A 14560-nucleotide genomic window follows, 5' to 3' on the forward strand; every position below is an offset into this window, starting at 1 on the left:
ATAAAATCGATATATTGCCCAGCCCTACCCTCTAGTGGTCAGAAAATGAAGAGCTGCCACATTCAATCATACTTCATATTGGGATTCAACTAAAACAAGCATGCTTTGATGACTGGTTAGGTTTAGGCATGAGGAGTGATGATTGGTTAGGTTAATATCAGGGTAAGAAAAAGTCCACAATGGAAATAAGCCTTTGATTGGTTGGTTGGTTGATTGATTGATTGATTGATTGATTGATTTGAGTAGTCCAAAAGTCCTAATAGTGACAGTGAGTGATGTCATTTGAGCAATTGTGATGTCATCATAGAGGTGGAGTTGATCAGCTTGTCGTGTTTTGGTCGACCCAGTGCCGAAGATGACATCGAGGAAGTCACGACTGGAGGCTGAGATAGAGCGGTGCCGCTCAGAGGCGCAATTCGACAAGATACCGGAGTTAGTACGACAGCTCTCGGCCAAAATAATATCAAACGATGACCTAGGGGAGCTGCTGTTGGGGGAGTGTAAACTCCAGAACCTATTTGAAGGAGAATCCCATCAAACAGGGAGCCAGTCCCACGGGACCACAGCCTAAACTGGTGACGGTCAGGAAACACCTCACCTCTGTCCTGGATAAAGGAAACCTCAAGGCCGACTACCTCCAGGAGGCCAATCTGCTGATGGATAAGCTCTGCTATGTGGAGGGAGAGTACAGAGATGCCTTAGGTCACTACAGCGGGGTCAATCTGGATGACTTGCAGCTGGTGGGAGCTCCTGTCTATAGGCTCTCAATGATAGCAGAGGCATATGCTACTAAAGGACTGTGTCTAGAGAAGGTTCCAGACGCCTCGCCATCTCTGTCCAACAAGAACGCAGGCACTCCGTTGTCCAATAGGAGTGCAGGAGAGCATTACCAGGAAATCATCACCTGCTACGAGAAGTCTGGAGACATCACTCTGCTCTACCTGCAGGAAGTCGAGAAGGCGTTGTCAGCAAGGATTCAGAATCGCAGTCCGAAGCCCGGCCCAGTGGTCCAAGACCAGGAACTGGGCTACTTCCTGGAGATGGGCCTGCAGGGAGCCCATCTCATCCACTTCAAAAGCGGTAACCTGACACGAGGCGTGGGCCGATTCCGGGAGATTCTCCGGGCTGTGCAGACCAGAACCACCCAGAACTTACGCATGACCATAGCCAGGCAGCTAGCAGAGATCTTGCTCAGAGGGATGTGTGAACAGAGTTACTGGTCTCCTCTGGAAGACCCACCCACGGTGTCCCCATTGGACGAACACACGCGACAAGGACACGCCCTCAGCAAGAACTACAACCTAAGCCGACGCCCACGAGTCTACGCCGGAGATAATCTGTTTTGTCCTCAGGAGAATACAGAGGAAGCTTTGCTATTGCTCCTCATCTGTGAGTCCATGGCTAAACGTGATGCTGTGCTGAGTAGGATGCCTGAAAACAACAACGATCGCATCATCAGCCTGCAGTCGGCCTCTGCGGTGTACGATCTCCTTAGTATAGCTCTCGGCAGGAGAGGCCAGTATGAGATGCTGTCTGAGTGTTTGGAGAGAGCCATGAAGTTTGCCTTTGAGGAGTTCCACCAGCTCGCTCTGTCGCTGATGGCGGCTGGGAAATCGGCCCGGGCCATCAAGGTTCTCAAGGAGTGTATCCGCCTGAAGCCCGACGACCCCACCATCCCACTGCTGGCTGTCAAACTGTGCATCGGACCCCTGCACTGGTTGGATGAGGGGGAGTGTTTTGCGAAGATGGTGGTAGACATGGGGGAGAAAGTTCAGAGCCAAAGAGAAGAGTTCAGAGCCAAAGGTTACCTGGCTATAGGCCTGGTCTTCAGCCTCAAGGCCACCGATGCATCATTGCGAGGCACACAGGAGGAGTACCAGAGGAAAGCTTTGGGAGCCTTCCAGAGAGCTCAGAGTCTGTCTCCCACTGACCATCTAGCAGTGTTCTACCTCGCACTGCAGCTGGCTGTATCCAGGCAGATCCCCGAGGCGCTGGGCTATGTGCGTCAGGCTTTGCAGCTTCAGGGAGACAATGTCCATTCCCTCCATCTGTTGGCGCTGCTGCTCTCTGCTCAGAAACACTACCATGACGCTCTCAATATTATAGAGCTGGCCGTGTCCGAGTATCCTGAGAACTTAAATCTGCTCTACACCAAGGTGAAGTTGGAGACGCTGTGCAGAGGACCAGAGGAGGCTCTACTCACCTGTAAACACATGCTGCAGATCTGGAAGAGCTTTTACAACCTCACAGACCCCAGTGACTGGGGACGTGGCAGTCCGTTGGACAGAGCCGCAGCAGACAGACGACAGCTCAACGTCATGACGCTGCCGGACTTCGGCGACGCCGAGACGGGCTCGGTCCACGCTACCTCGATAGCAGCCAGCCGCATGGAGCAGACGTTGTCCGATGTGGCCTCCTCCCTGCCGAGCAGCGCCGCCAAACACGGCCCGCTGCACCCCTGGACGATGCTGGCTCAAATCTGGCTGCACACAGCCGAGGTGTACATGGGCATGTGGAAGCTGGCCGAGGCCACGGCCTGCACGCAGGAGGCAGCCGACCTCTTCCCCACGTCCCACAAGGTGTTGCACACGAGGGGGCAGATCGCCCAGCTGAGGGGCGACGTAGACGAGGCCAAACGTTGGTACGAAGAGGCCCTGTCCATCAATCCCACGCACGTCAAGACCATGCAGCGACTGGGTCTGATTCTCCAGCAGCTGCAGCGCTACAGCCTGTCGGAGAAGGTCCTGAGGGACGCCGTGCAGGTCAACAGTACGGCTCACGATGTGTGGAACAGTCTAGGCGAGGTGTTGCAAGCTCAGGGCAATGCTGCCGCCGCCACCGACTGCTTCCTCACCGCTTTGGAGCTGGAGGCCAGCAGTCCCATTCTGCCATTCACTATCATACCCAGAGCACTATGACACACATACCCGATGCAACCACTAGGGGTTGCACTATGACACATATAGCCTACAGATGCAACCACTAGGGGTGGCACTATAACACATATACAGATGCAACCACTAGGGGTCCCACTATGACACATATACAGATGCAACCACTAGGGGTCGCACTATGACACATATACCGATGCAACCACTAGGGGTTGCATCGACTTGTCCATTACTCGTCACATGGTTTGACTTGCGAGGCAGCAGCCGGCAAGAGATGCTCTTCTCATCTTGTCTTTTCCACTCATTTCTATATAAACTCGACACAAAAAGTGGAAACTTTTGGTTTGGATGATCATATCTCCGCTGTTACTGTATCCTGAATTTTATCTTACCGTAAAACTTCAATTAATAGGCCGAGCATTTATTTACAAAAATATGTGGACCCCACATCTATATGGGACCTGCGGCACATTTGGGACCTGCGTTTCCTTTTGCGCAAAATTCTTGCTCAGCAAAGATTGGAAATAGTATCAAATTGTTTACTTAAACCAGTAGCCTATTACTTGGGTAAAGAATACAGTATAGAGATATGGTTTGACCGTGCCACCTGCTATTTGGTGTGTGTTTTTCAGTACAGTAATTCTCCCATGCTGCCTGGAGCTGCGGGCATTGATGAGAAGGGACCATGTTGAAATAAGTTAACTTACATGTTACCCCTTGAATTTTGTAAACAACAAAAACAACCTGTCAATCACCCCCTACGGTTGTTATGAAAAGGTGAAATTAGCTATATTAGTCCATGGGCCAGACCAGATATTGGTACCATATGGGTGGGCAAAACTTTACCTATACTAAATTGTTTATAGGGTCAATATAAGTAAATTAATATATGATAGCCTTTCCACAGGAGTAGCTTTTCATATTTATTGGACATTTTCTTATTTTCCCCTATTTAGTCCATGGGCCAAACACAAAAATTGCACATATCGGTACCACTCAAGTGGACAAATTCTAATCATGATTTTTGAACAGGTTATCCATAGATGATATTTTAGTATGATAGCCTTTGCAGAATGGCAGCTTTGTCACAGTTATCGGCTCATGAAGTTAGCAAACCCCTACAATAAATTTGATTCTAGGTGCTGATCCATAACCTATTTTAGGCTCAGGACCTTTAACCATGTTCTATGAGAACATGTTTGACAACATTTGAAAGGGTAGCTTCATAGCTTTCATTTGAGCTCAGTTGTGAGTCTGTCTGACAAATAAAGAGCTCACATGGGCTCTTCAAAGTGTCAGTGACATTCATTTTTCCACAGTTTTCGCCTAAATTATAGTCTTTATTTCAGCATAATGAACCCATACTATCCCATCGTGAGGGGTGAATTTTGCCCTTTGAATTTGGTAGAAGAATGCCTTCTCGAGGGAAATGGGCCAGAACCCAAAATGTAAGATATCGGTACCATCCGGGTGGAGAAATTCTACTTGTGATTTTTTTTAATTCCTATGACCATGGTAGCTTATTAGTGCTTAACCACCCCTCTTAAATTATGGACTTATGTGAATTATGGGAAATCATCTTTCTTTCATTATATCCTCTCCCTGGGGTGTCTGGACTACTAACTGTTAATATTACATGTCTAGATATAGGCATGCTATCCTATGATACTATACATACCATACCATACTATACTATACTAAATTGGCACATTTCCCAGTCAAAAAGAGGGTAAATTGGCATGCTTTTCAGTCAGAAATTGTTTTATTTGTGTTACGGTATATGTACAGCTACATTCAAAATGTTTCCAGTCTTTCAACACAATATTAGGACAATCTACCCTCCTGAGACCATGTCATCCACGAGGGCAACACCATCATCGTCATTCACATCTGAGTCTGTCAGCTGTGCAGCAAGCTCTTCTGTGTTGGTTGGCACATGTTTGTAGTTTGCACATGTAACCCAGGTTACCAGAACCGTATAATATGTTTAATGTAATAAATTATACTGTGAATATAACATAATATAAACAGTGAATATAATAGAAGTAATGGGAGGACTCTTATTTTGAAAGCATATCAGAAGGTGAAAAGGTAAATTCTGGTGAAGGACTCTTATTTTGAAAGTACATCAGACGCTACGCAGCATCCGCCAGTCTAGCTAAGATGACGGTGAAAATACCTAGCGCTTCCTTTTCCTACCTGGACGAATATCAGACAAGACGTGTGTTGACACCGGAGAACAGAAATACAGAAATACGTGTTGAGACATAGAACACAGAGACACGTGTAAGTAAAATATATGTGTGCTTACCGATAATTAACTGTTATCTCTCTGAAACCGTCAGTAAAGAAAATTATTGTCCCCGACCAGATTCATTGCTGCTAAATAGCGACCTGTGGTAGTGACCATCACGCTGCCATTTGCCGAAAGCAGATTCTTGGTGAGTTTCCCCCGACATGAAAAAGTGCTATTGCAGCTTGCTGTAATGATAATATGAAGCTAGCAGACTGAAAACATGCTGACTCGATGCAATAGTGCTACAAACATTAGCAACACGGATTAGCATCCACCACGCTACCGTGGCTAGCACATTAACGTGCTGAACGTGCAAACCCTCAGCTAACATGGGTGAGAGTCACCCGGTGGTTTTACTGGATGCGTAGAGCAGCCATGACGCATCGCGTGTAGCGTTATTCTTTTCATTACCTCAATCAGTGTTTATTTCTGCAGTGTAAAGCCTGCTAGTGTTAAGCTTATTAGTAGCTGTTGCAGTGTGTTTAATGCACACCAGTGGTGATACAGTATACTGTAGCTTTTAGGTCAAGGAAATGGAGTTACTGAAATGAATGCACTTGAACTGATGTCACTTTGTATATTCTGTTAGCCATACTGTAATACTATGTTTCATGTAATTGCTATATAAAATGTATTTTGATGCTGAATGGAAAAGAAAAGAGAAAATGACATGACAGATGGTTAAAGGAGTGATGACAATTTTATTTGTTTATTTGATGTAACGTTTTATTTGGCTTAATGGTTACACATTGCACATTAGAGTCCACACAGGAGAGAAAACATTTATTTGATCCGTTAAGTGACACTTTTCTTGGTTTTGTGGGTACAAGGCCAGGTCCTCCTTCTCCTCCCCCTTGGCCCTTGGTCCTTGTTCCCGTTTCCTGTCCGTCCTTGTTGTCAGCGTCTGAATCCACCAGACCCCGGATTCCCCAGCCCGGCTTGCTTCCCGTGGAGAGAGGTGCAGCTGGTTCTTGGGGTGGCGAGCCTAAGCCCTGAACCGGATCGAGAGAAAGGAGAGATGATCGAATTATCCCTTGTCAACTAAGTGGTAGGACAATCGTATCTATTGCCCCACGGATTTCATGGAGTTTCTAACACAGTGGTAGGACAATCGTATCCATTGCCCCACATTGCCCCACACATTCAAACCCACGGAGCTTCCATCACAGTGGGAAGACAATATCCCCCTTGCACTTTTCCATTCAAAGGATAACTGTCCGAGTCGAACTGATCTCGTGGATCCAAACTACAGCACATGTTGAATGTTTTGTTTTTGTTCTGAATCTAGATAATTGTTTATAATAATTGTGATTTATTTCGATTGTCCATTGTGAGTATTGCTCTGTGTGCATTTGATAGTGCTCACCTGATTTGAACGTGAGTTATTGATTTGTTTTCTAAGTACTTTAATAGAACCTGAACCTTAGCAGTGTTAAACTAGTTTTTCTATTTTTATATACAGCTGTGTATTACTTGCTGAAATACACAGTAATGCAACCAGAGCAATACTATGGAATTCCTGAAGGGAACTTGTTCTATTGTTTTTGTTTCTGGATAATTGAGTTCTATTGAAGGAACGGTTGTTTTTTTGAGGTTGAAGGTCGAATCCAATCGAAATAATAATAACCGGCGACTGTATCTCTGTTGAGTCAGAAGCACTTTAAAATAGGATTTATATGGAATTTTAATAAATCAACATAGGAATTAACAAAAATTAATGAGTGCCTGACTAATAACAAAATAGTTTCTTATAAAATAAGAAATAAAAGAGACAGTTACTTACCTGATGTGTGAACATCTGTCGTCGACCCACCGTCGTTGAATGCAAAACCTGAAAGAAAGAGAAATAGTTTAGTGGGAAAAAAGAATTGTGTTTGATTAATATTATTGTTGAAATGATATGCTTGAAGAAAGAAAGAATAAGAAATAACTGAAATACAAGTAAATACATGTTGTGTTATCTTTAAAAACGTACCTGCTGAGTCTGTGTCGTGTTCTGTGTGCTGCCTGGTGCCCATTTCTCCAAGAGCGACCTAGAGCTTCTGTGACCCCGGTCCATAGATAAAGGTGATCTACTCTCTCTAACTGAATCAGAGAGGTGTGCTCATTCTGAACTGATAGTAGTGTTACATAATTGGCGAGCCAGCCAGGAGAGGGGGGACAGTCAGCGGGGGGGCAGGGGGGACGTCTGTCCTCCACCTGACTGCTGGGGTGTTCCACCTTGATGCAGGACGTCCCAGAGCTCCTCTTGGAGGCCGGCTTGGAACATGTCTGGGGAGGATAGCCCTCCCTCTCCACCTTCTTCTTCAGACTACTGTTCCATCTGTTTTTTATGCCGTTGTCCGTCCTGCCAGGCAGCAGCTTGCATATTTCACTCCAGCAGTTTCCCAGGTTGTGATGGGCCTCGCAGATTATGCGGTCCTCCTCGCTGGTCCAGCAGCTCTTTATCAGAGCAGGGTTGAGGTGGTTCAGCCATCGCTCGCGGCACCGCTTGGTGCTACGGCTGCCCAGGTGGTCGGCTATGTCCCGCCACGCTCCAGTCCCAAACTGAGCCACCAGCTCCATCAACATTTTGTCTTCCTCCTTGGTCCAGCGTCGTTTGGCCACATTTGGATGAAGGGTCTCGAGACACTTCCGCGGACACTCTGCCTCTGTCCTCACATTCTCCTTTTGGCTGCATTTAGATGCGTGTCCGGCGTTGGGTCTGCAGTATGGGCTCCCTCTAGACGTGTGTCCCGTAGTGCCTCTGCCGCCCTCCAGAAACATAGGATCCAGGCAGCTGGACTGGCCCTTTATACAGGTCCTTGGTCTCCAGGTGATGCTGCTCATCATCACTGCTGATATGATTTCACACTGACTGCTGTCGCTGTGTGCTCTTCGGTTGTGTGTGAGTTTAAAAAAAAACTTCTCATGGCTCGAGTAAACACAAGCTAAATGTCTTCAACAGTCGCTGTCTTAACTCCTCTCTCTCGTTTACTACTCTCTCGCTGTCTTCACTCCTCTCTCTCTCCTCCCCCTTGGCCCTTGGTCCTTGTTCCCGTTTCCTGTCCGTCCTTGTTGTCAGCGTCTGAATCCACCAGACCCCGGATTCCCCAGCCCGGCTTGCTTCCCGTGGAGAGAGGTGCAGCTGGTTCTTGGGGTGGCGAGCCTAAGCCCTGAACCGGATCGAGAGAAAGGAGAGATGATCGAATTATCCCTTGTCAACTAAGTGGTAGGACAATCGTATCTATTGCCCCACGGATTTCATGGAGTTTCTAACACAGTGGTAGGACAATCGTATCCATTGCCCCACATTGCCCCACACATTCAAACCCACGGAGCTTCCATCACAGTGGGAAGACAATATCCCCCTTGCACTTTTCCATTCAAAGGATAACTGTCCGAGTCGAACTGATCTCGTGGATCCAAACTACAGCACATGTTGAATGTTTTGTTTTGTTCTGAATCTAGATAATTGTTTATAATAATTGTGATTTATTTCGATTGTCCATTGTGAGTATTGCTCTGTGTGCATTTGATAGTGCTCACCTGATTTGAACGTGAGTTATTGATTTGTTTTCTAAGTACTTTAATAGAACCTGAACCTTAGCAGTGTTAAACTAGTTTTTCTATTTTTATATACAGCTGTGTATTACTTGCTGAAATACACAGTAATGCAACCAGAGCAATACTATGGAATTCCTGAAGGGAACTTGTTCTATTGTTTTTGTTTCTGGGTAATTGAGTTCTATTGAAGGAACGGTTGTTTTTTTGAGGTTGAAGGTCGAATCCAATCGAAATAATAATAACCGGCGACTGTATCTCTGTTGAGTCAGAAGCACTTTAAAATAGGATTTATATGGAATTATAATAAATCAACATAGGAATTAACAAAAATTAATGAGTGCCTGTCTAATAACAAAATAGTTTCTTATAAAATAAGAAATAAAAGAGACAGTTACTTACCTGATGTGTGAACATCTGTCGTCGACCCACCGTCGTTGAATGCAAAACCTGAAAGAAAGAGAAATAGTTTAGTGGGAAAAAAGAATTGTGTTTGATTAATATTATTGTTGAAATGGTATGCTTGAAGAAATAAAGAATAAGAAATAACTGAAATACAAGTAAATAAATGTTGTGTTATCTTTAAAAACGTACCTGCTGAGTCTGTGTCGTGTTCTGTGTGCTGCCTGGTGCCCATTTCTCCAAGAGCGACCTAGAGCTTCTGTGACCCCGGTCCATAGATAAAGGTGATCTACTCTCTCTAACTGAATCAGAGAGGTGTGCTCATTCTGAACTGATAGTAGTGTTACACACAGGTTTGTGCATTTCAGACCGTTATTGAGACATGTGCACTCTCGTGGTTTGCACAACCTCACACACTTGCAGGAGAGCAACTGCAAGACGGCACCTGGTGCTGGGGAACCGTGCATCCACTGGATTTCAAGCTGCCCCTCATCATCTGTGGTCCACCTATGGTCCTTAAAGTACAGTCCATTGTTGATATCATGGGAAACTCCTTTGTGAATCCACTCAGTCCAGATCAATATGAGTTTGTCAGCTCGTCAACTGCAACTGTTGCCCCGCCAGATGTAGCCAACCTGCATGATTCCAGCCACAACATCCAGCAGTGGAGGAAACTGCTCTACAGCGCTGCCAGCAAAGTCAGTCTGATCAAATTCTTGTTTGAGGAATGGAAAGGACCTAAACACAGATAGAAACTACAAGACAAGGCCTTATATGTTACCTGTGAAGTAGTCTGCTTCAAAATCAACAAGAACCAATGGGAGGAGGTAACACAGCTCAAATCCTCTCAGGAAGAAGCTGACACCTGCATGCTAATGCATGCTCTCCATGTAGCAGAGTCTGGCTTCAAGGCAATGATCATCATGGCAGACACAGATGTCCTGCTACTGACTCTGGGTTGGAGCAAGGACATCCCATGAATGTACCAAAAATGTGGAACACTGACAGAACAAGACAATGTTCCAGGACATCACCAAACTATGCAAATCACGCGGCGATAGTATTGCTGGCGCCTTGATTGGCATGCACACGTTCACTGGCTGCAACACTGTCAGCGTATTTGCAGGACACGGAAAAGTGGGCACCCTGAACAGACAGGACATATCAAGAAGCCTTCCTTGAGCTCGGCCGTGCTTGGGATGTCTCTAATGAGCTCTTCAAGAAGCTGCTGGAAATCATGTGCCACATGTATATGTACCCTCTACACACATTACAGATGTCAACCTCCTCCGATACCAACTTTTCTGCACCAGACGTGGGGAGGTCGAGTCCAGCCAGCTTCCACCATTTGAGGATTGGCTATTAATGCATTCCATTCATGCAAAAGATCAGACTCCAATCTCTAGACGGTCTCTTCAAACCCAGCCATCTGTACCAAGCCCCAAGGACCATGGGTGGACCACAGACGATGAGGGGCAGCTTGAAATCCAGTGGATGTGCGGTTCCCCAGCACCAGACCGTTTTGCAGTTGCTCTCCTGCAAGTGTGTGAGGTCGTGCAAACCACCAGAGTGCACAGGTCTCAATAATGGTCTGAAGTGCACAAACCTGTGCAAACTACAAAAATGTGCCAACCAGCACACTCAGATGTGAATGACGATGATGGTGTTGCCCTCGTGGGTGGCATGGTGTCTCAGGAAGGGTAGATTGTCCTAATATTGTCCTGAAAGACTGGAAACATTTTGAATGTGGCTGTTCATATAATGTAACACAAATAAAACTATTTTTGACTGAGAAACGTGTCAATTTACTCTGTTTTTGACTGAGAAATGTGCCACTTTAGTAGACAAGCATAGTATATCTAGTATAGTATAGTATAGTATGTACAATATCATAGGATAGTTTGCCTATATCTATGTAATATTAACAGTAGTCCAGACACACCCTAGGCAACGGATAATGAAAGAAAGATGATTTCCAGGGAGGGCACTTTCCTAGTTTTGAACGACAGCAGTCCATAATTTAAGAGGGGATAAGCACTAATAAGCTACCAGTCATCAAGGTCTATCATATAAAAACATAATCTAGGGATGTACGGTATATGAATTTAAAAAAATCACAAGTAAAATTTGCCCACCTGGCTGGTACCGATTTGTTAAATTTAGGGCTCTGGCTCATTTCCCTTGAGAAGTCATTCTTCTACCTTAAGGGCCATATTCACCCCTCACGATGGGATAGTATGGGCACATGATACCTTTTCTGAATCCTTATAGTCCTGTGAGTATTCTAGTGTTTGTTGTTTGTATCTCTGATGTTCCTAGATGCCACAGTGCTGAAATAAAACTAGTTTAGACGAAAATTGTGGAAAAACGAATGTCACTGACAGTTTGAGGAGCTCCTGTGACCTCTGTATTTGTCAGAGAGACACAAAACTGAGCTTAAATGAAAGCTAGGAAGCTACCCTTTAAAATTCTATCAAATATATTCTCATCAAACATGAGTAAAGGTCCTAAAAAGAGCCTAGAATAGGATATGCATCAGCACCTAGAATCCAAATTATTGTAGGGGCTGGCTAACTTCATGAGCTGATAACCGTGAGAAAGCTACCATTCTGGAAAGGCTATCATACTAAAATATCATCTATGGATATATACATGTTCAAAAATCATGATTAGAATTTGCTCACTTGAGTGGTACCGATATGTGAAATTTTGGTGTTTGGCCCATGGACTATATACTGTAGACAGACCAAAACCGTGTTTTGCCCCCATACTGGAAACATGTTTAATCCTGTTCCAAAGTCGGGCATTTTAACATGGGGTGAATGCTTACTGCATGCACCCAGCCCCAAGTGGCCATTCGAGGAACGACAGGTTTCAGCAACACTTCCACGTCTTGATAGGAAAACCATAGTTTGCCCACTGATCGCAGCCCATGTCCCATCGCAAATGACAAATTAGTGAGTATCATCAGTGAGTGATGATGATGTCACTGCTGGGTCACTGATGTCACAATGTCTGGCATTATTAGTGAGATCTTCAGTGATGTCATAAATCACAGATAATGTCACTGTTTAGTTACTGTCTGTGACATGGGTGATTTATGACAGACACTGATGACGTCATAGACTCTGTGACATTGATGTCATAAATCCTTCACTGCAATGCAGAGGCTATAAGGGGTGTCCAGTAACATTGGAGGTGCCTGTCTCCACACAAGGAGATGCCTGCTAGCTAGTCATCTGTAATTGTGTTTTTTTGTAGCATATCCTGCTAATCCTCCCTTTATTATTTGTAAATCACTTCCGTGGAGATCGAGGCATCTAGCAACATACCAAAGGAGCCTGAAGAGATCTTTAGAGACAGAAACAAGCTGTTAGAGATCTACAACAATCAAGAAGTAGTTGGAACAGCCAATTGAACGGAGCAGCCTTCCCCGGCCCCCACGGTCAGAGATGGCAGAGAGGAACCGTATCCACTCTGAGCTGGAGTTCACAGAGTGGATCAGCCAGAGGATGCGTATCCCTGAGATGCTCAAAGTTGCCTCTCCCACCTCCGGGGACCCTGATGCCGGACCTCCATGTTGCTGAATATTTGTGCTTTGCTAATATGTACAAGGGCCACATAGAATGTAGAGATACAAGTGTTCATTTTGCAGGAATTCATTTTATTAATCTACTACTACTACTACTACTACTACTATGATAATTATGCTAAACTACAATACATTTATATGACAATTATATTCTGTGACATTGGAAAAAGTGCTCCACAAGTCATTGGGTACAATGATGAAAGCTGACACTGTTGTGTAGCATCTGTAAGGCATCTGGCTCCAATCCACTGGAAACATTCATCAGTCACGTGTGCTCTCGTCTCAACGTCTCCTGCGTCTGCGGCCCACGCCGTCCGTGACCCCGGACCCACCGGGCACACACTGGCTCACGCTGCAGCTGCAGGCCACCACCATGGTGTAGGTGTGTTTGACCTTGGAGCCGTCGTGACACGCCAGCTCCACCTCCCCCGTCTTGGTGCTCGTCTCCCTGCAACACTCACACTCGTGCATCACCTTGCTGGCTGCTGCAGAGTACCTGCTCACAACACACACACACACACACACACACACACACACACACACACACACGAAGCAAAGACAAGCAAATAGTAAACGTGTTGTAAAAATGTTGTCCCCCACCAGTCATCCATCAATCAATCAATCAATCAATCAATGAATCAATTGTATATTCATTCATATAGCACAAGAGTTATCTCAAAGCGCTTTACAAATAGAGCAGGTAAGAAGACCAGGCTCTTTATTTTAGACCCAACAATGGAAACAATTCTCACGTGCACTGGCGATTATACTGTGAGGTCATGTGACAATTGAAACAGTTAGCCAACAAGAGCAGTGCTTGGTGGCAGCAAGGAAAATACCCCTTTAACGGGGAAGAAAACCTTGAGCTGACCTGGCTCTTGGTGGGCGTTCATCTGCCATGAGTGGTTGGGTTGAGAGAGAGAGAGAGACAGTAATAATGAACTATAATATTAATAGTCGAGGGTTACAACTGTAATAAAAACATGACTAATAATAGTAATAGTAGCAGTGGATCTCTTCCCACTGGAATCAGGATGGAGCTCATGGAGGATGCATGTAGTTCTACCCTTGCATCAGTCCCATTTATCTCTCAATGCTGCCCCGCAGGGCTGTAGTACTCCAGTCCGGTCTCAGTCTCGAGTCCGGTCTCGAGATCGATTTTTGACGGTCTTGGTCTCGTCTCGGACTTGAATCGGTCCTGAATTAGAAGGTGCCCCCGGAACACAAAGTGTGTGTGAGAGCGGGGTGTGTGTGTGTGTGTGTGTGTGTGTGAGAGAGAGAGCGGGGCGTGTTTAAGACACCGAGTTGCAGAAAGGTGCCCTGGCAAAGCAGCGTTCTGACTGAGTAGTGCTATAAAGATGGCCGACTCACATGGAGGAGCTTCCACAGTGTCCGGCGCAGGAGGAGATGTTGACAGGCGACAGGCTCCTACAGTCGTCCACCTCGATGACCGTCTCCTTGGTATGGACCTCGCAGATGCTACGCACCGTACCTGGAACATACACACACACACACAGCGTTAGGCTTCACTAGATGACGTGGTGACAGACAACTTTGTGGGCAAAATGACATCTTTCGAACTTATACAGTTGTATATGTTCACTACGGTGGCCTAGAGAGGTCAACGCACTGTGCAACTAGACAGAACACCATCAATTTTTACAACACAGGCGCTGCAAATACACACAAGACAACCAAGTAGACTTAATGTGTTGTGTGTATGCAATATTTATGTATTGCAGTTGTATTTGCAGCACAGGCCGTTATTGAAAATAAGAATTTGTTCTTAATTAACTTGCCTGTTTAAATAAAGGTTGATGATTGACAGATTGATGG

At 45.4% G+C, this 14560-nt stretch overlaps 1 protein-coding gene and 1 pseudogene across 2 annotated transcripts in view; one reads left to right on the forward strand and one right to left on the reverse strand.

The window, feature by feature from the left end:
* The first annotated feature begins 355 nt into the window (after nt 1-355).
* Nucleotides 356-2918, forward strand: LOC310798290 (tetratricopeptide repeat protein 7B pseudogene; annotated as a pseudogene). Its single transcript has one exon. The product of its transcript is annotated as a tetratricopeptide repeat protein 7B pseudogene (transcript).
* Nucleotides 2919-13006: 10088 nt separating this feature from the next.
* Nucleotides 13007-14560, reverse strand: part of LOC310798159 (mucin-5B-like) — a gene marked incomplete at both ends in the record, with an annotated part of 58426 nt that continues 56872 nt past the window's right edge. The window contains 2 exons of the mRNA XM_083660634.1: nt 13007-13220; nt 14096-14216. Coding sequence (XP_083516760.1) covers nt 13007-13220; nt 14096-14216 — 335 coding nt within the window. The remainder of the gene's footprint in view (nt 13221-14095; nt 14217-14560) is intronic.

Source organism: Poromitra crassiceps, assembly GCF_964638095.1.
Source record: "Poromitra crassiceps genome assembly, chromosome: 25".
NCBI lineage: Eukaryota > Metazoa > Chordata > Actinopteri > Beryciformes > Melamphaidae > Poromitra > Poromitra crassiceps.